The following is a 19,577-nucleotide window of genomic DNA, read 5'->3' as shown; positions in this document are numbered from 1 at the left end:
CTTTCAATTATCAACTGAGAGCACATTTTACACCAATTTGAACAGATTGCATTAACTATATATATATATCCTCTTTTTTGCTAACAACTGAATGAAACAACAAACAATAACCATAGTAGTTTGATAATATAATAGATGGGTTGCTACTGGTGAAAGGAACAGTCCCACTGCTCCCTTCTCCCTGCATTTACTTCTGGCCATATCTCATAGTCAAGGGCACTTGTCAGACCCTTTGTTGAGCAACAATCTATTAATTTCTTTTTGAACGAATTAGCTTTCCAACAGTTAAGCAAGTTGAGCTGGCTCGACAAAAGAGTCCTGTGGCTGGTGCAAAAAACCAGCTCTTTTCAAAATCAGAGACACTGCAGCAGACATGACCGCCTGTCAAATTATGTCAAAGTCTAAAAAGAGATGTCCATACTGCTTTGGTAGGCTACAAACTGCTTTAAAAGTTGCCATAACACTGCTCCAAATCTAGCTTATCCTCTCCGACTATAGTACTATGATGCAGCATACTTAGTAGAGCACCCAAATGCCAGTACGAAGTATTATCTAGCCAGCTATGAAACATAAAAGCCTGGCCCCAACACGCTGCTTCTCCAACACTAACAAAAATTCATAACTCACCGTTTTGTGGTGTTTGAATAAGTGTTCTGACAAGCCAATAGTCGATCACCTTTGCCTAAACCCTATATAAAACAGCAACAAAAGCAGCAGAAATAGAAACACGTTACATCCCTGCTGAACAAACAACCACTAGCTCATTTTACCAAGTAGAGCCAAAAGTGGTCTCATTTATGTTCTCTAATCCATTGCTATTACAACGTTTCTTCAGCACATCAGACATGATTAGAATCTGCCATTACTCTATAAAAAGCCAGGACTAGCTTTATTCAATCAGACAGCACTCACCACTGAGTAGTTTAATACTGTAAGAGTACACAATGAGAACTAGTTCTATTTCTAATGTCTGTCTTCATTGATCTGTGTAGCTTCTAAAAATCATGCTCTTACCAGAAAACAGATTTTTTTCTACTATGCTTATACCAGAGTGGTTTTGACCAACATTTTGTCAGATGATAATCAAACAGAAATACAGTTTTATTCTGTTTTAACTAAGATCACAAGAATTTCTGGAACAGTACTAGGCCTGCATATGGGATACTTATGCATGCTATTAATTCTTGTACAACACCGGTTTTCTTAAAAAGCTAGCAACATTTTAGACACTTAGTGAAGGTCAGAAGTCCCAGAGCCATTTAAGCTACTGAAACCCCTCTAAAACTCAACAGCAAATTAATACATAACAACCAATTTTAAATTGGTGAACTGTTTGATCAAAACCGAAACATAACAGGAAGTAAAAGATTAGACCACCTTCCACAGACTTTTTCTCTCTGAAATTTAGTCAGCTTTTAACGTGTTACAGGTTACAATTCGAACCTGCTTACCAACTAATTGAATTTTATTCTCAAAATTCCCGGAGACTATACATTACTGTCAAACCAAATTTTTTTTACATTAATTTAGGACATTTCTCTTTCTGCTAAACACTTAAGACCAATATGCCTTACCCACCACTTCATTTTCCTTAGTGTTCTGTGGCTCCAATATGCAACACAATGCCACACAGAAAGTATCCAGGCCAGTCCTGGTGCAGAAAGTGGAGCCGTTTTAGCACAGTACCCCACCTATTCTAAGATGGCCCTGATCTCAGTATTTCTTCCTATTATTCCATGCTGTTTCCAGCATGCAATTTACTGTGTAGACCTGTTCTTGCAAATTTTGATGTTTAGCTCCCTAAGGAAAAGCTGGAAAGGCAAAATCTTGTGGCTTAAGTCAGAACTGCTGAAACTTCTCTTTAAAAGGATGCTGAACATATAAACATATCCAAACCTATTTGCCGAGACACACACATTTATAAATTCAGGCATATTACTACCTGAAGAAAAGATATTTTACAATCTCTTCAAAAGAAAAACAGGCGGTAGAAAATCCGGGTAATACAAGCCATACATACCACTACACAACATTCTGTAAAAAATGCCACTCAAAGGGGGTATTTTTATGAATTATAAATCCATTTGTTTTAAATCCATATGCTGATTTTTCAGACACTGCTGCAGCAAAATACTTCCACAGAACACACTAGTCATTTACAGCTGATCAAAAGCATAGACAAAACCCAACATAAACAATTTCTGAAGAAGAGTATGGGATCCTAGTAAAAACATACATAGCTACCTTGGTTTTGGTGTTGTGAGAACCTTACTGTAATCAAAACACTAACAGCTTAATGAATTTGTCATACCAACTATATTTAATAAATACCAGTTAACTGAAAACCACTATTTATAATGTCAGAACACAGGGAAAAACCTTAACAACTTTTTAGTGCAGGTATACGGTAAGTAATTAAAATAATTTTCAACTTAAAATCATGTTTTAAGGTGAATGGCAGACAGTTCTGAAGAAGCAAGCTCAGAATGAACATTATTCTCACAGCATTACTTGTTATGAATATGCTACGGCTCCCCAGACTGGAAAAAAATAAACCTTAATACAGCAGAAACAAAACCTAGCACAGAAAAGCTTGAAATACCACACACAAAACAAACGAAATGCCATTCTTTCCAGCAGTCAGCATCCTACAACGCACAGACCTCCTGAAGAGTCGTGTACTATACTCTATTCATAACTTTTTTCTACACCACACTAAGCCAGAAGGGTAGAGTGACAAAAATGGTATGTTAATAAGATGATAAAGATTATTCTTAACTACCCTAGTTACAGCATTTCGTTCCTTTGACATCAAAAAAAAGTAGGGGTCATAACTGGCTGTTACTGATTTATACTGACAGAAATTGGGCTCAAATGTTAAATAAAGATTAGTTAATATTTGCAGAAGACTTTGAACATACAAAATGCTATGTAAGTAGCAAGTATTAAGTCTTCCCACACACTCGTTTTGGCATGCCTCCAAGCAGGGAAGTCCCACAGAAACATTTCAACAGCAGTAAGGAGAAACTGAGAGCACTCAGGCAATTGCAGCTATATTCACAACAGCCCTAAGAAGCACCTGCAAAACTGGGGAGGAACCAATGCCCACTAGCCATGCTCACTGCCTTCTACAAATTCAACACCAAAACACTAACTCCTGTTCTCCTGTTCCAAAATGGCTTATATAAATGGATAGTGAACAACCAAAATCTCTGTAATCCTCTGTACAACGTAAAATGATCTACAAAACTCCAAAAAATTTTGTACATGTGGCTTTCCTGTTGTCTAGTATTTCTAACCAGACTACAACTTCACAAAGCAAAAATCACAGCCTACAGTGTAGCTGTCAGTTTGATTATTCACGTAGAAGCTTATTTTTAACAAATCATAGCTTCTGCTTACAGCAGACCAGTTAACCCAGATCAGAATTTGAAAATGATGAGGAATTAAGCAATGAATCACTATGCAAGTTTCTGATCAGTCCACAGTAAAGCCCTTCCTGAACACCTAAAGAAGAAAGCCAGCATCTCCTTAGCCAGTTGAAAAAAAAAAAAAATCAGGATTCCACGAGGTAAAAAAAAATGCTAGGCAAGCTTTCTTCTAAGAGCTGAAGAGAACAAAATGCTCTGAACTGAGCCTAAAGTGAGGCAGAGAGAGAGGTAGGCAACATGTATCAGGCATTATTTGGGCTATCTCTCAGTACCTCTGAAGGACAATATTAATATTTTATTATATTATAAAAGGGCATGCCTGGTTTAATTATCAGGTACTCCCAGAGATGAGACCTGTAACCTCAGCACACCTCCAAAAACTCAGAAGCTAGAAGGGAAATGAGTTGGGAGGGATGGAACTTAAGATTGTTGCATAGGCTGGTGCACATTCCGCAAAAAAGCTGAAGACAGACCTCATGTATAGAACTGGCACTGCAGCTTCCATAAACCACGGAGAGTGCAAAGGCTCATAATAAGATCTAACCACAACAGCCTGGTAAGCATCCAACTGAAGGAGGAGGTCTAGCAGGGTTTTGACAACAGCATCTGATTAACCACGCTAAGGCTGGAAAAAAATCTTGAGGGGAGGAAACTCTTCCAAAACCATTCTTAAACCTTGTCTTACCCCCTCCATTTCGTTGCAAGTAACACCTGCACAACTTCTAACCAGCACATAGACTGGAACCAAGGGAAAATGTACATGATCTTCCTGCCTGTGTAAATTAATGCAAATCAACAGCAGTCCTGAATTTCGTTGCAGAGCTCTAATTGATCTATGGCAGCCTATGTAACATTTCAGGGAGAAAAAAGAAAAGAAAAAAAAAAGAAAGAGAGAGGTAAAATGGAGATCTCTACCAAGATTAGAGGATTACTTTTAGAACTAGCATATCACCCAAATGATTTTTTAAGAGTAAGATCAGATAGAAAACTAGCAGATGACAGCAGGAATAAAGCTTTATTTTCCTGGTCCTACAGTTATGGAAAACATTGCCAACTACTTTTGGACCAGGCAACTGATATGACACTTCAACTGCTGAAAGGGGCAGTCCCCCTCAATTCTATACTCTCGCTGGCCAAAAGCTCCTGTATCCTTTTCCATGCAGGAGCAGCACCCGTTTTGACTCCACAGAGATATAACCCACAGAAAACTACTCTACTGTTTAGCTCCTTAAACCAGTTCACCTATGTGGTTCAAATGGGCAGAAAACACAGGCATGAGGCAAACAACAGAATCATGTGGCCAGGACCCAGAGACAGGACCACTTTATGAGGGGTGCCTAGCCATTGAACTGGCCTGGTTATGTGGTGAAGGCACATCTTCCTTCCATACTTATTCCCTTCAAGCTACTGGAGAAGACTGTGAAGAAGAGAAGGAAACTCTGCATGCGGAGTTATGTTGAAAAATTACTTCCAGTTAGGTATCTGCCCAATTCTGTTCTCTCACACCAGTAGGGTAACTAGTCTCTCCACCAACTACCCTCATAGTAAAAAAACAACTTTCTATTTTCAATGGAGGCCAACTTGATTTCTGTCCTCCAGATCCCCTTGCAAAAGGCTTTAATGAATGATTTTTCAATTCCTACCTTTGTCAGACATTTAAAACAAACACTTGCACCTTCCACACCTGACAGGACAGCGTATTCCAATATTACGCTTTTACATAAAAGCAGTTATTTATACTTTACGTAGCCAATAACTCAATGCCAACATATTCCACAATGGAAACAAAAAAGTGAAGGTGATGCAACTGGACATAGAACATACTTTTGAAATGGTTCTAGCAAGCATCAACATATTCATACACTTTCCTATCTTTCCCATCTTCCTTGGTATACTCTCCTTCATCCTGGTAACCCTCTATCTTCTTCTAGGACGCTTAATTCCTTATATACTGTCAAATAGTCCTTACTGTAAATGAAATAAAAAACTTCAGTAAGCTTCTTAAACACCCAGGCTACCAAGAACACGGACTCAATCTTGCAACCAAAACACCTGTTAGAACTTTTCCATGCTTCTCTTCACTGGAGATAGGGGAAGACTAAACCCATTTGTAGGATTAAGCAAGAATGCTTAAATCCTCCCTGTAAACAAAACTTCCCTAACCAGTTTTGAATGCAAGGTACATTTCACATAGTTTATATCCCCTTGGCACAAAAAGGAAAACTTGAGAATTCATTTTTACAGGGACTGTTACTGCATTTGGGGGTGAATACGAAGAATCGTAATGCCTGACCTACTGTATGTGAAAAGGATGACTTAATGTATTTTCTTCTATCCACAGTGTTATTGAACTCAAAGTTTCTAAAAACGTTTTTGACATTTTTATATCATACTGATGTATATGACCTGTGTCTTGCTGCCTTTGAAAATTTTTGCTCAGCAGTGACTACTGCTGAGGCACAAATATACTCTCTTCCAAGTACACAACTTTATTAACTTTCACAAAACCACTGCACTGCTGAATAGAAATTGAGCAGTATAACCAGAAAGACAGTGCAATGCAGCAATAGAAATAAAATGTGTAAAGACTGATTTTTCTGATTATTTTTCAACTGTCAAGCCACAGTTCTAGTTTACAAAATCTGTTCTATTTCACAGTTGAGTCATAGTACAGCATACACACATTGCTACAGCAGCAGTACTTTTTCATTCATGAGCACTTTAAAAATTAAACAAATACCAATATAAATGCGCCAGTTTTGAAAAAACAGCTTATCAAAGTAAGTAGAATGGAAGCCCGCTTAATAAAACAAGAGCAGCTTAAACATGGAATATTGAAGACAAAAATGTAATCCAGCAGCACATGTGGAAAAAAGCCTGAATGTTTTTCCATTATCATTGAAGTATTTGCCTTAATAAACCATTTCTATGTTTGGTAAATCAATATGCAAAAGCCTGTTTCACCTTTTTTTGGCCAATCATTTATTAGGCAAGTAACGACAGACCTATACCACAGATGCAAGAGAGATACTTGTGCAGCTTTCTTTTCTGGTTACCATAGTTTCAAATGAACGGTACATTTCTAGAAATAATACTTAGGAGAAGGAATAAAAATATCACTGCTTAAATACAAAATCTGCAAGAAGAATCGTTTTTATCTGTGTATGAATGATACTTAAGTGAACAGGTAAATGCTTTGGAAAGGAAGTTTTATTTGCGAGACCTTGTTATAGACACAGTAGTGAAGCTTGTGCATGGACAGCAGGAGAATAAAGATAGTGAACACAACCAGAGGGAAGAGGAAAGTAGGCAACAAAGTGTCCTTCTGTAGCCATCCACCTCTCTTTTTTTCAGTAATTCCCAATAAAAAACACAATCAGCTCTAAACCAGGTCATTGGCTTCCCAAGCCTCCATCATCAAGGAATACTTTCCAAACATACACTGGGGGGGTGGAAGGGCATGAATCTTCATAGGAATTTGACTTTAAGACCTGAAATAAAAAAAGAATAGCATAACAGGTTGCCAGCAAGACTGTGGAAACTTCATCCTAGACCTCCACCACTAGACCTCCGCAGGGCCTTCCCCACCGAGATGATTCTGTGACCTAAAACACATTTTTTTTCATTGTAGCATCACTTCTAAGAAGCAACTCCCTATCCACAATGCAAAGCTTTATTTTATGTGGAGTTAAAGGAAATACTTTGGATATAGTTTTCAAGCAGGTACATAAAGCAATGATAAAAATGAAACAGTATATGGCAGCACACCAAACTGGAACTTTCCTGTAAGAATACAGTCCCCATCCTGAAATAGTGTGAAATAACAACACTTTTAAAACACGTTATTAATCTTAAATTATGACTATCACATTCTTTCCTTTTCAACTATATTTAAATTGTATTCTTTACCCTAAAATCAAGAGAGAATAGTCCATTATCAGTTCTATTTTCTATTTGTCTACACATGGCAGTGCTGTGCTTATGGCAGACTGCAGCCCCTGGTCATTCCTGTTTTGAAAAGGAAAAAGTCCTTATCAAGTTTCCTTAGCTTTTTCCATTGGAAAAAACACCATAATCAATCAGCTCTCTGTTTCTAAGATGATCAGAAGTGAAATTAAAAATATTGCCAGTGGTCAGGATGTACCACCTTATTACTCAAATTAAATTAGTTGGCCACTGTATCCATAACTATAAAAAAACCTTATGCCAAGACTCACATCATATAAAATCACTTTCAAACTAAAAACTAGACACCTCAAATGCACGCTACATGAATTACAGAACTGTGCTCCTGATGCTTACTACTTACATTGCTTTTAGTAACTTCAGTTATCTATAGGTTCAATTGCCAATAGTAAGACCACAAAAATAACTTGAAAAAATACGGATCTTCAATATTCACACCCATACTGCATACAAACTCTCCTGATACTGAACACTCCCTATTGGAAGATTACAGTCTGACAAATAAAATCAGCCAATTATATTACTTGCATATTATCTGCTTAGTGAGACTTGATATGGTTCAAATTTCTAGAGTTCATCCTTCTTAAGGGATGAACTGGGAGTTTTACCTAAATGAATAATAGGTAATTGCATGAAAGACAGGAAAGCCTTATCTTGAACAGCTTGTTTTTATTTGTAAACAAAGTAAAAGTCAACCTTTTTCCCCAGATGAGATATTGCAAAGAAGATATTATTTCATAAAACTTAGGCTGAAATCCTAAGTTACATTTAAAAAAAAAAGTAATTCAGCCATAACCAAGAACTGCACCATTAACGCCAAATCAAAAATATTCATCTCTTTCTAGGCAGATCATATGTATTAAGCAATAGGAAAATAACCGCATTAAGTCCTCTTTTGTAGTACTACATGTACTACATCACCACAACTTCCCAGGAAGCACCAAATGGACAAGAACATACACTAAACGACGTCTGTCACTCCGTGGGAGTGGGGAGAAACCCCGGGGAAGCCTGCAGGTAAGGTTAGCTGTCCTGCAGGTCACCCAAAGCTCACTCACCAGCCAGAAGTCAAGCAGTGTTTCACCAAACCTTGGCAGCAATTCAAAGCCAATCTTGGAATGCAATCCCAGCTAAATAAAACATGATTCCTATGGTTTGTTGTTTCTTTTTTAAGTGGTCAGTAATTTTGGAAATGTTTTGTGCTTTCTGAAGTGTCAGTATATTTGATTTCCTTTTGTTATTTTTCTAATAGAAAACTCTGAAATTTGGACTCCAGCTACAATTCTTATCAATCCAAACCACTGCAGACATACATATTACATGGCAACATGCATCACTTGAGACCTTTTTCAAAATATAAGCAGAAGTCACTGGTTTGCCCTATCAACCCTAGAACAATGGGAACAGATGCAAAACTACTTTCCTCTCTAGGAGCCACGCAGAAGCGCTAACAAAAAAACGCTGCAGAAAGCAAATATTCTTCCATTGACTTCTAGTGCCACACATTTCCTTGATCTAATCCAATTACTAACCTTTACTGAAATAAAAGCATAGAAAAGTAAAATCCATAAAAAATTGCATAAGGGCCAACAGATTACGTATTCAGAGCCATAAGAAAATAAAACATTCATCTACCTAACACAACCAAACAAAAAACCACCCCACCAACACACTCTCATCTCTAGGTAACTCATTTTTGCGTCAGTACTGTGATTAACTTCTCCATCACAGATCACAATCTACCATCCAATACATGCCAGTCTTCTTACATCTACTTACTCTGCAGACTATATTCTTTTATAAAAATAAGCCCTCCGGAGGGGGAAGTTATAGCTAGTTACACAAGCACGAAAAAATGTACAGAATTGACAACAGTAAAGTACATACATGGACATAAAGTGTGTACCTGGATAAAGCAGTTACGTGACAGCTAACTTAATCTCCCTCTGAAGTCACAACCAGGCAAGAGGTAACTGCATACAAATGCAGTCCTATACGTCCTTCATTTCTGACTCAAACTGGGGTGAAGAAGTTTACAAACAGACTGTCCCTGTGCTCCTACATGCAACTCTAGCCAGTAAAGGCTAGGAAAAGCCAACTGCCACATGAAAGCCAAGGGGGTCCCCTTGGGGGATCAAATTTTCCCACATCCCTACCTCCAAAATTGGGTGCCAGATCTCTCCTCAGATGTGACTGGTTGAGGGAAAACGTTTGTGAGATCAAAGAAAGGAAATGTCTTGCGTTCCCTTCTTCTCTACCCAAGATCTCACAGATCTGAGATTTTTCTAAATAGTGCAACATTTGGAGATAGAGATGCTAAAAAGGGATATACTGTGAAACATTGCAGTGGCATAACCTATCAAATTTAGTACTCTGCTCTTGTCTTAGTGATCCCAGCAATCAACCTGAGAGGATCAGGAAAAGAGAACACAGTTTTTGTTTTGATAATATCAGTGAAATATCTTCCTCAAGATAGAAGCCAGTCAGACAACAGCCTCTCAAGCTTCTCAACTTGAACAAGGCAGGATTAGCCCTACATTTGTCTGTGGTGATCTAAATGAGGGTCACCTTCACAAGTTTCCCTTCATATTTACTAAAAAAAAAAAATAATCCAACTTCACCAGATTATTATGAACTGCAATATGGGAAAACAAAGAAATAAATTCTAATTTAAAGCAACATATGATTAAAAATACATTTTTAATCTCCAACTCCCAAAACAGAAGTTTTCACCGTATCGTTCAGAAGTAAATACCTGACCTTGTTGAAAGTCACATCAGATTTCAAGGCAGACCCTAAAACCACAAAGATACACAACTTTCTGAAAGCAGATTTTTTTTTTCCCCTAATTTAAAAAGCCAGCTGAAGTCACTGGACTAATCTTCAAAGATGAAATCTGTTCATAGGATGGTGGAAGAGCTTAACCGTTTGCCTCCAGAAAGCAGTCTTTTAGAAAAAGCAAATGCTAGAGCAAGAGCTTCAGTGATGCTGATGTAATACTGTTACAAATACGGTTACCAGAAGGTTCTCCCTCCCAAGTTTCCTCTCCGAAAACAAAAATCCAAGCCCTCCTGCCCCGCGCCCGCCCCCAGCCCGGCCCTCCCACGGCCCCCGCAGCGCCCTCTGGGGTGCGGGGGCGGCCGGTGCGTCACGGCGGCCCCCGCCATCTCACACCGCGACCGCCGCGGCGGGTCCGGGCCTCGCTCCTGAGGAGCCCAAACCTGAACAGACTGTAGCGAGCAACTCGGGCACGCTATGAACTCCTTCCTGGCAGGAAGGGCTCTGATGTCGCAGCCAGACGTTTAATCTGCCTGCAGCCCCGTTTCGGCCCGCCTGACGGTAGCCAGCAGGGCAGAAGGGGCAGGAGGCAGGAAGAGGACCCGAGTAGATGAAACCGCAGGACTGCCAGGGCCAGTGACAGAAGAGCTACGGGACCATGAAGAATTCCCACTTTTACTTACCCTTTGACTTTAAAAGTGGAGGTGATATAAAACGTTGGATGGTGTTGAATCTAAACAACGCAATAAGCCTGTATGTTGCCATTTAGGCTTTTGCGATGCATAGGGAAAAGAGCTCTTTCCATTCCTCCATAGATTTGCTTTGGAGAAGCTTCCCGTTTTCCAACCTAAACCTCCAATTCCCTGCTCACCCCAGCTTCCCAAGGACTAAGTTACCACTTCATTCTCTTTTCTTCCTTGTCAATGATCCTCACGTAAGGAAGCTGAAGTTTTCAGAATGTGAATGCTTTAAGTGATACTGAGTAAGTGAGCAGAGCTTATTTAAGAATATTAAACTGATATGTTGATGGCTGCTATCAATCACTTCTTTCCGTTACGAGACAATTACTGAAGCATATGAAGCTTTGGAAATTCTAGCATCAAGCTGACAAGAGACACAATCTACAACACATTCTTCTTCCAGTATGTTTTCTTTATTCCGCACACGCACGCACAAAAAAAAAGAAACAAAAAAAACCACAAACCAGAAAACTCCAAATCCACCACCAAAACTCAACAGTACAATTTTGGAAATTCACAATATTCACAATTCTACAATATTCTCCTAAGTTTTCAAATTAATCAGAGAAGAAATGGTCACACTGTAGGCAGAGATCACACCGAATTCAAAACCTCATCTCATTCGACCAAGCGCAGCATTCTGGTAACAGAACCAAGAAGTTTAAGTAACCAGCAGAAATATTTGCTTGCTTTTGGGGATTCATTTGGTGAAAATAAGCAACTCAAGTGTTTAAGATTTCTGTAAGACATACAACCTGTTTATGCTGGCACACAAGTTCCAGAAAACCTAATCTCTCCTATAACATTTGCCTGCAGCAAAACAACCAAGACAGGAACACCACAAATGAAAATGACAAATGACGACTCTCAAATCATTCTAAATTTGAACCATAAGTGACAAAAAGCAATCTAATTAAAAAAGTTCACAATGCTCTGATGTGCTAACATTATTTCATGCTTTGACTAAGTCTAATGTAGTTGCTCCCACCAACAAGAGCGTGCACTTTCAAGTGGTTTGTTGCCTGCAGCTATTTTCTACAGGAGACTGTAGTAGCATGTAATATTCAAGCAAAGCTGTCTACATTACTTTTTTAAAAATATTTCAGTCGCTGCTCATAAGTTATACTGGAACAAAATAAAACTAAAGATAGCGTTTAACCGACATTTCTATTTACACTCCTTCCAAGAGGAAATTGTTTCATTTCGCGCACTTACAGCTTTAAAGACTTTAGCACGTAAAGCTGGAATGTGTTATATTTATGGAATTTGAGTTAGGTTAACAGCCAGCTAATTGAATACTCCTATTTTAAAAATTGAATGCTCTTCAAGTACCACAATGCATTTTTAAACCAAATATTTTAATAGGCTAGGAACCTACTAATTTTTGTCATTTTACAGAACCTAATTTTTAAAAATATATTAAAGTATCACAGCATCATTAATTTGAAACACCTCAAACCAATAATTTCAACTTTCAAACCATTACATCACTTACTGACTTTACTCACTACTACCTTCCTGAAACTGTAAATGGATGACAAAGCCCCAAAAACGTAACTCTGGCCCAAGTAGGTAGCTTGGGAGATACCTGAGCACAAGGAAGTTTCACAGGAAAATTGAAGTGTCTTTCCCATCCCCCAGTGCCATGCCTTTTTTTTGTTTGTTTGAATTTAAGCTTATACAACATCCACCCCTAAGTTTACCACAGTTAATACAAACAATAGCAACAGAAATGTAGATTTCTCTCACAGGTTGCATAAAAGCCACCTGTAGACAACACCATACATTGTCATTGGTTTTGCTAAGAAGGACCCACATGAGCGCCATTGGTTACGAAGCAAGATCTGTTAGAGATGGGAATTAATTCATATTTTTCTCCTTTGTGTACCTTTGAAGATTTCTTAGTCTTTGTTTAATTAATCAGAACAGTGCAGGGGTTCCAGCCCACTCAGCTCAAGTGCTGCAAGCAGCAACAAGATGAAGGTTTACGCTAACAGCACGGCAGCTGCCTTTTTACCCCTTGTTTCACTTCATAATAAAATTGTTATCAGGGTTAAAAGGGGGAAAAGAAACAGCGTTACCCAACAAGAGAGCCCCGCACAAGATCTGGGGCACTGCAATTCTGCTGCCAATCACCACCGAGATGTATCCGCAAAATTGAGTTGGGGATAGTGAGCAAGTAATACCAAGAAGACAGAGATTAATGTCTGTCGATTGCACAATCGCTCGTGGTATTTATTTACCTGCACATAACCAACCAGCCTACACATGGGTATTTTGTAAGTCCTGGACAGTTCAATACCAGATAAACACTCCAGGAATAATATTTACATGAATAAGTAATGGATTTAGGGAAAAGAGGATATGAAATGGGCGAAAAGTTTCAAGTGGCCACGCATTATAAACAAGAAAGAAGCCATCAATCACAAATAGAGACAGAATTGCCAAACATTGATAGCGAGACCTACACTTGGAGAACATCTTGCTGTAAGGAACGCTAGAACTCTATAGCTTCTGGTCGTTTAAAACAGGATCGAAGAAAACTCCCGGACAACATAGAAACGGCCGTACGACGACTTCGAGAGAGGGAAGGGGTCCAAAAGGCGTTTTCCTCCCCTTCAACAAAGCCCACCAGAACCGAGATGGGGTGGCAGCACTTTACACGAGGTGACCTTTGCGCTGCCGCCAGCCGCCCTGGGAGCGCACCCCAGGCAGCGCTAGCTGCCGAAGCCCTGCTTCGGGAAGCGAAGCGCCCGGGGTAGCGCGGCGGCCGGGGCCCCGGAAGGGAAGGCGCCCGGCCGGGCCGGGCCGCGGGAGGAAGAAGCCGCCGCCGCCTCCCGCCCGGGCGGTGGCCAATGGGCGGCGGGCGGAGGCAGGCGGGCGAGGCGGCGGCCCAGGCCCGGCCCGGGCTCAGGCCCAGGCCCCGGCGGGGCCGCCTGTGACGCACTTCGTAACCCGACTCCCCGCCCCCGGCACGATCGGCCGCGCTGACATGGCCCCTCCTCGCCCCGCCGAGGGAGGCGGCGGCGGGGCCCGGCGCTCCGCGTTACCTCGCCCGCCCCGGGTTACCTCCGGGCGCTGCCGCTCCTCCCGGGGGGGGAGCGGGAACACGCGGTGCCGGGCCGGGCCGACGGAGCCGCGCCTCGTCAGGCCGGACACGCCAGGGTGTGGCCCCGGGGAGCGCAGGGGAAGGGAGCGCTTACCCAGGGCGGGCGGGCGGCAGCCTGCCCAAAAGTAACTAAAAAAAATAAAAAACCCAAACCCCAGCCATCCACCCCCGGTAACTACAGCACCGGACTCGGCGGTTATTGCAACTTTGTGTTAACTCCGAGCGCCGCATCCCGCGGGAAGACAACAACGGCAAGCTCGGAGCCGGGGCAGTACAGTAAATAAAAAGCAGGGAAAGAGGGAGCCGAGCGCCTTCACTCCCGGCTCTCGGGGGCGAGAAGGAAAAAAAATTAAAAATATAAAAATTTGAGGTCGGTCGGTCCCGGCTTTCTACGGGACAGACGGATTACACAAGACTACCAGCGGCAGAGGAAGGCACAGAGGCTCCGCGGCGGGGAGGGCGGCGGTGCGGGCAGCCACAGCCAGCGCACCCGGGCACCAGGGAGTGGGGAACAGCCGAAAAACAGGGCCGCCCAGCCCAGCCATCGGCTGCCGCCCTCCTCTCCGCCGCCGCTCGCTCCCCTGTCCCCCCAAGTCCCTCACCACAGCAACACCTGTATATAATTTTTTAAACCGTGTAGAGAAAATAAGCGCCCAGAAAAAGAGAAACACCAGGAAAGCTCTCGCTTCCTACCTGGGCAGGGTTCAGCTCAGTTCAGTGCGTGCCGAGGAGGAGGGGGCAGAGGAGCACTATCTAAAACAAAAGTGGCGCCAAAACCCCCCAGTAAGAACCATTCCTCCTCCTCCTCCTCCCCCCCCTCCCCCAAGCAGGGCCGGCGAGAGCCCAGCGGGGTTCCTGCAACACGCGGCTCCCGGCATCGGGCGTCCCCGGCACAAGTTGGCAAGCGCCCTTTCTTTTAAAAAAAAAAAAAAATAAAAGCAAGCCGAACGGAAACTGCCACAACTCTTCCTCTTAGCGGGCAGCCGCTGAAGAGCTCGCCCAAAGTCACACGGAGGGGAAAAACTCGCCCCACAAAGGCCTTCCCCAAGCTGGGCGCCGGGCCGGGGGGGTCCGCCAGCTCCTTCGGAGGAGGCAGCGAGGGGAGGCGGGGGGAAAGGCGCCGGTCAGTCCCCACGTCCTCACTCGGGCCGGGGGAAGCCGCTCTCGCCAGCCGTCCAGCCCGGTCACTCGCAAGAGGCGGCCGGAGTTGCCCCAGTTCGGCCGAGCCAGGGAAGGGAGAGGGAAGAGAGAAGCCCCGCTCCCTGAGCACTCGGCTCGGCGGGGAAGCCGCCGGGAGCAGGCTGGCAGGTAGAGCTCCGCTGCGGGGCGGCGGGAAGGGGGGTGAGCGCTGTCAGTCCCCTCTCCCCGGTCCCCTCCGGCACACACTCCACCCCGGGGCACCGGCAGCCGCCCCACCATTTTCTCCTGCGCGCCGCGCCGCCCCGCGCTCTCCCCCCGCGAGCGCGGCCCGCTCCCTCCGCAGCGGCCCCAGCCACCCTTCCCCTCCCTCCCCACCCCCGGGCGGCCCGGCCCGGCTTGCCCACACACACACACCCCCGCACACACACACAATGCCCGAGTCCTCCATCTTGCCAGCAGCCCCTGCTCGGCTCGGGAGAAAGGGGGAGGAGGAGAAGGTGGTTCTCCATTTTAGCTCGCGAGCACCGGGCCCAGCCTGCCCGCGGCCGGCCCCGGGGAGGAAGAACGGGGGCTCGGGACGGGCGCCGGGGGCCGCTTTCGGCGCCCTCCCGCTCCCTCGCTCTCCCTCCCGCTCGCCTCCCCCCTCCCCGCCGAGGCGCGCTGGGAAGGGGGGGTGGGGAAGCGGGGGGCTGGAGTGTTTTCGCGGCTCGGCCCCGCCGTCCTCCATCTTGGCTGCGCGGAGTCCCTGTGGCCAGCCGGCCTAGCGCCCCGCGCCGTCCTCGCAGACCCGGGGACCGCCGGCCCCGTCCCGGCCTCTCTCCTCAACCACGCACCGCGATCCTGAGTCCCCCCTCCAAACTTCCAGAAGCTTCGCCGCCATTTTCTAACTTACCTTGCCCAGTGTCGGCGTAGGCAGCGAGGAGGCCCAGGATCGTAGCTCTGCTCCTATATCCCCGGCCCGGCTGCCGGCTGCGCGCCCGGCCCGGCCCGGAGACTTGGCCGCGGTGGGGGGGGGGGGGGTCTGGGGACGGGCGCGGGGCGCGGGCAGGTTATTTAATTTGGCGGCGGCGCTGGGGATTGTTTGGGGTGTTCGCTGCTCGGCGGCTGGCGAGCGAATGGAGGGCGCAGGCGCCACCTGGCGGCCAGCGCGCGAGGCCCGCTCTCCTGGGCGTGGGGCGACACCTGCCGGCCGCCGGCGGCGGGGCCGCGCCGAGCGGGGTAAACAAGGTGCGGCGCATGCGCGTCCCGCGCGGCAGCTCCCCCCCGCCCCCGCCGGCTGGGGAGAGCGGGACGAGGCGGCGGGAGCGGCCGAGCTGAGGGGGGAGCGGGGCGGCCCGGGATGCGGGGCGCTGCGGGGCGGCCTCCCGGGCGGGGCGGGCCCGGCGGAAGGGGTCCAGCTGCCGCTTGGCTTCATCTCGGGCAGGATCGGGTAACCGAAACACGAGGACGGCCTAAAAAGGAGAGGCTGGGCACGGCGCGCGCCCGGCGCCCTTTCCCGTTGCGTTCCCGATTCGAAAATAATTGCGCCGCTGAGGCGAAGTTGGGTCTTCTTGGAAATAAGGCATTAACCGCGTGCAGTTTCTCCTCGCTCAGCGGCGAGGAGGAGGCAGGAGAGGCGAGCGGGCTGCTGGCTCCCTGGCCGCCGTCCTGCCGGTGCCAAGCCTTCCGGAGCCAGCCGCGGCCGATCTGGCGTGTCTTCATTGACTCTGCGTTCGGGAAGCGAAAGTTGGCGCAAGGTCTCCAAGATCAGTTGGCAGCTGCCCGCATGGATGCAGGGTGCCTTTATCTGGAGAACTCCAAGCTGGCGTGGCGGCGCAAACAGCAGCGATGTTTGCCGGCGTTGATGGCGTTTCTTGTGGTCAGGAGCGTTCTGAGCGTTTGCTGCTTCTGCCCATCGCTAAGCGTGTTCTCGGGTTAAATTGGCATTTGCTCCTAGGATCTGAGTGCCGTTTCTTTTTTCTCCCTGCAGGAAGATTCATGTGAACCTGAAATGATCACGTACAAGCAGTACAGAATACTAAAAGTAACCAGATACGAAATTTGTGATGCTTATTTTTCTGAACATTCAACTCAGTAGTTACTTCTACAATTTTTTTTTCTGTATTGTGTAAAGCGAAGCACATTACTCATGCTGTTGCACGTAAGCTCGGAGTTACATCAGTAAGCACAAGAATACTTTTGTCCTGGTAATTAGCCGTTAATCATCCTCTTGTGTTTATCTACTTTTAATTCGGGCGAGAGAGTTAGCATAACTAAGCAGGCACGAAGCTGAGTTACTCTGCTCACTCGCCTAACAAAGGCAGGACACTTTAGAGAAGAGTATCCGACAGTTCCAGACTTTTCAGAACTAAGATGGGGCATGGCATTGCAAATGACACTTACAATGGAAACTGATTGGATAAGGAGTGTTTTAAAATAAAAAAAACCTAGTGTAATATGAGCTGATGTCACCAAGTAATTCTAGATGTTATCTGTCAGTTGGTATGTGAGACAGACTTACAAAAATAAATTATATTCTATAGCTTGAGTTCATGTTTCAGAATGTTTTTCCACCTCCTGTCAAGGTTGGGGAAAATAAGAAAATTTGGAGGAAGATTCCCTTTTCGGTAACACTTTAAGATAGTGTCCTGAATGCCTAGTCATAAAACTACGTTCAAGGTTTCAGTTATAGCTACAGAATCTGATTTTTTATGTGAATCTCTTAATGTCTGTCTGGAAATTGTAGAATTTTGAATAAAAAATAAGCTGTTAAAAAAAACCTAACAAAACCCAGACTTCAGGTAAGCTTTAAACTTGCCCATAATATATATGGTTGTTAAATTACACATAGAAATATATGTAAACGGAGCTAGATCTATTTGTGCCTTCCCTGTACGAAGTCAACTTCGGACAGCTGCCAAATAGACAACTTTTCCATGAAAATAAACCACGCACTTCCAAAACTAACATTTTGCCTGCACATGGAATTCCAGTAACGTATCCTCTGCCTGAGATACAACAGCACTAGTCATATTACAACTCAGGCCCAAAACTTGGTAAGATTGTAGCAGTCTACTGGCAGAAGCACAACACTGAGGAAGCTTCCGAGTCAGCTGTGCCTAAAATCCACGTATTAGCACGCACATTAGATACTTGGTCAATTCCGAAAATACTGTAGTTCACATTTGACCTCATCGCTGAGATTTTCTAGGTAAATGTGTTTAACAGAAGAAAACCTGACATAGGTTTTAGGGTGTGTTTTTGAAGGAATGAGTGTGCAAGTGCTGACAATGCCATGGCAGAGAGTTCAGCCTGTTTCTAACGCTGACTCAGACCTTGGAAGCGCAGATTCATAACACTTCTGGGTGTCCTGACTCACAGGGCAGAATTCGCTTTTTAAACGTGTGACAACAAAACATGGAAACACTCTGAAGACCAGACTCCAGGTGCAGCGGCGTATTACGAACCGCTGGTCACAGAGCGGGCCTAAGAGGATTTTGCACTCTCCAGTTCATTTCCTCCCTCCCAGTTGTTCCATTCAGCTGTTTGCCTGGCCACTGTCTGAGCAAAACTGTTGCCTCATCAGAGAAGGGGGGAGGGCCATTTGTTTTCTAAGGGACTGGTTTCGGTTTTTTTTCCCCAAACGAGATCATTTCTCAGATGCTATTTAGAGTACAACTACGTAAGCAATGCAGTCAGCACAACCACAGGTACGGTGCGCTTCTGTAGAGGCTGGGAACGGTTCTGCTCTCCTCCAGTGACAAGGTATGAATTTCTTAAGCCAACTGATTCCCAGCACAGCACCACACTGGGATCGTGCAAATAACACCATAAACCAGTTTATATATCACACATCTAAGGAGCAAATGCAACAATCTCTCAAATGGTGGGTAGGAATATAGGGGACAAAAAAGTGGAACAAGTTCTTCACTGTTGTATTTGTTGTCTTTATGAGGGACAAAACTGGCCCTCTGAAGAGCCTAACTCCTGCGTTTCCCCCATGAACGTCTTTCTAAGCTAACAATTACAGAATGGGCTTCTACCACCTGTTCAGGCTTTGTGAAGAAATGAAAGAACACCCTGAAGTGTCTAATATAGCACTCTGGCATCCTTCCCAATACAATGATGTAAATGAAAAAAAAAACGTTATCCACACATGATAAGGAAATAGAGACATTTTAAATTCTGACCTTCCTAGAATGAATTTGTGTCTGATAGAAAATAAGTTCTGTGGAAAACTGTAGGGGAGAGTATTCTACAGGACTATGCCATCTTTCTCATAACAGCTGCTCTTCAAGGGCTTCAAAGTCCACCATTATCTGATATTGAGCCCAATTCAGAAATGATTTAACGAAGACTTTGCAACGGGGACTTTTAGTATGCTTGAGCCAGAGCTCTTGATCAGTCACCCATTTAAGAAACTGAGCAAGGAGA

General features: G+C 44.5%; 2 protein-coding genes across 7 annotated transcripts in view; one reads left to right on the top strand and one right to left on the bottom strand.

The window, feature by feature from the left end:
- Positions 1 to 16,192, bottom strand: part of STAG2 (STAG2 cohesin complex component) — an 80,898-nt gene extending 64,706 nt beyond the window's left edge. For 3 of the 5 annotated variants that reach the window (XM_064463307.1, XM_064463311.1, XM_064463310.1), the window contains exon 1: positions 16,057 to 16,192. The gene's annotated coding sequence lies outside the window, so the exon portion shown is untranslated. Of the gene's footprint in view, positions 1 to 14,717; positions 14,824 to 16,056 lie in introns of those variants that run through there. The other 2 variants (XM_064463309.1, XM_064463308.1) reach the window with 2 other exon arrangements.
- LOC135315378 (uncharacterized) lies at positions 14,946 to 17,691 on the top strand. Of its 2 annotated transcripts, none has more exons than XR_010374837.1 (2): positions 14,946 to 15,332; positions 17,134 to 17,691. XR_010374837.1 is itself a non-coding variant. In XM_064463312.1 (2 exons), the coding sequence occupies exons 1-2, from the start codon at positions 16,504 to 16,506 to the stop codon at positions 17,239 to 17,241; spliced, it is 627 nt and encodes a 208-aa protein (XP_064319382.1). In that variant the 5' UTR covers positions 16,335 to 16,503; the 3' UTR covers positions 17,242 to 17,691. The 2 variants fall into 2 exon arrangements, 1 of the variants encoding a protein (XP_064319382.1); XM_064463312.1 differs by lacking the exon at positions 14,946 to 15,332 and adding an exon at positions 16,335 to 17,022.
- Positions 17,692 to 19,577: the final 1,886 nt, after the last annotated feature.

The sequence above is a fragment of the Phalacrocorax carbo genome, chromosome 11 (assembly GCF_963921805.1).
Source record: "Phalacrocorax carbo chromosome 11, bPhaCar2.1, whole genome shotgun sequence".
Taxonomy (NCBI): Eukaryota; Metazoa; Chordata; class Aves; order Suliformes; family Phalacrocoracidae; genus Phalacrocorax; species Phalacrocorax carbo.
Note: the sequence above shows the minus strand (reverse complement) of the source record. Positions and strands in the feature narration are given on the sequence as shown.

Bases quoted from the DNA above. Each gene is read 5' to 3' on its own strand.
- LOC135315378 (XM_064463312.1), top strand. From the start codon at position 16,504: ATGCGGGGCGCTGCGGGGCGGCCTCCCGGGCGGGGCGGGCCCGGCGGA. The intron at 17,023-17,133 runs GTCAGGAGCGTT...TTCTCCCTGCAG, and splicing joins CGTTGATGGCGTTTCTTGTG to GAAGATTCATGTGAACCTGA.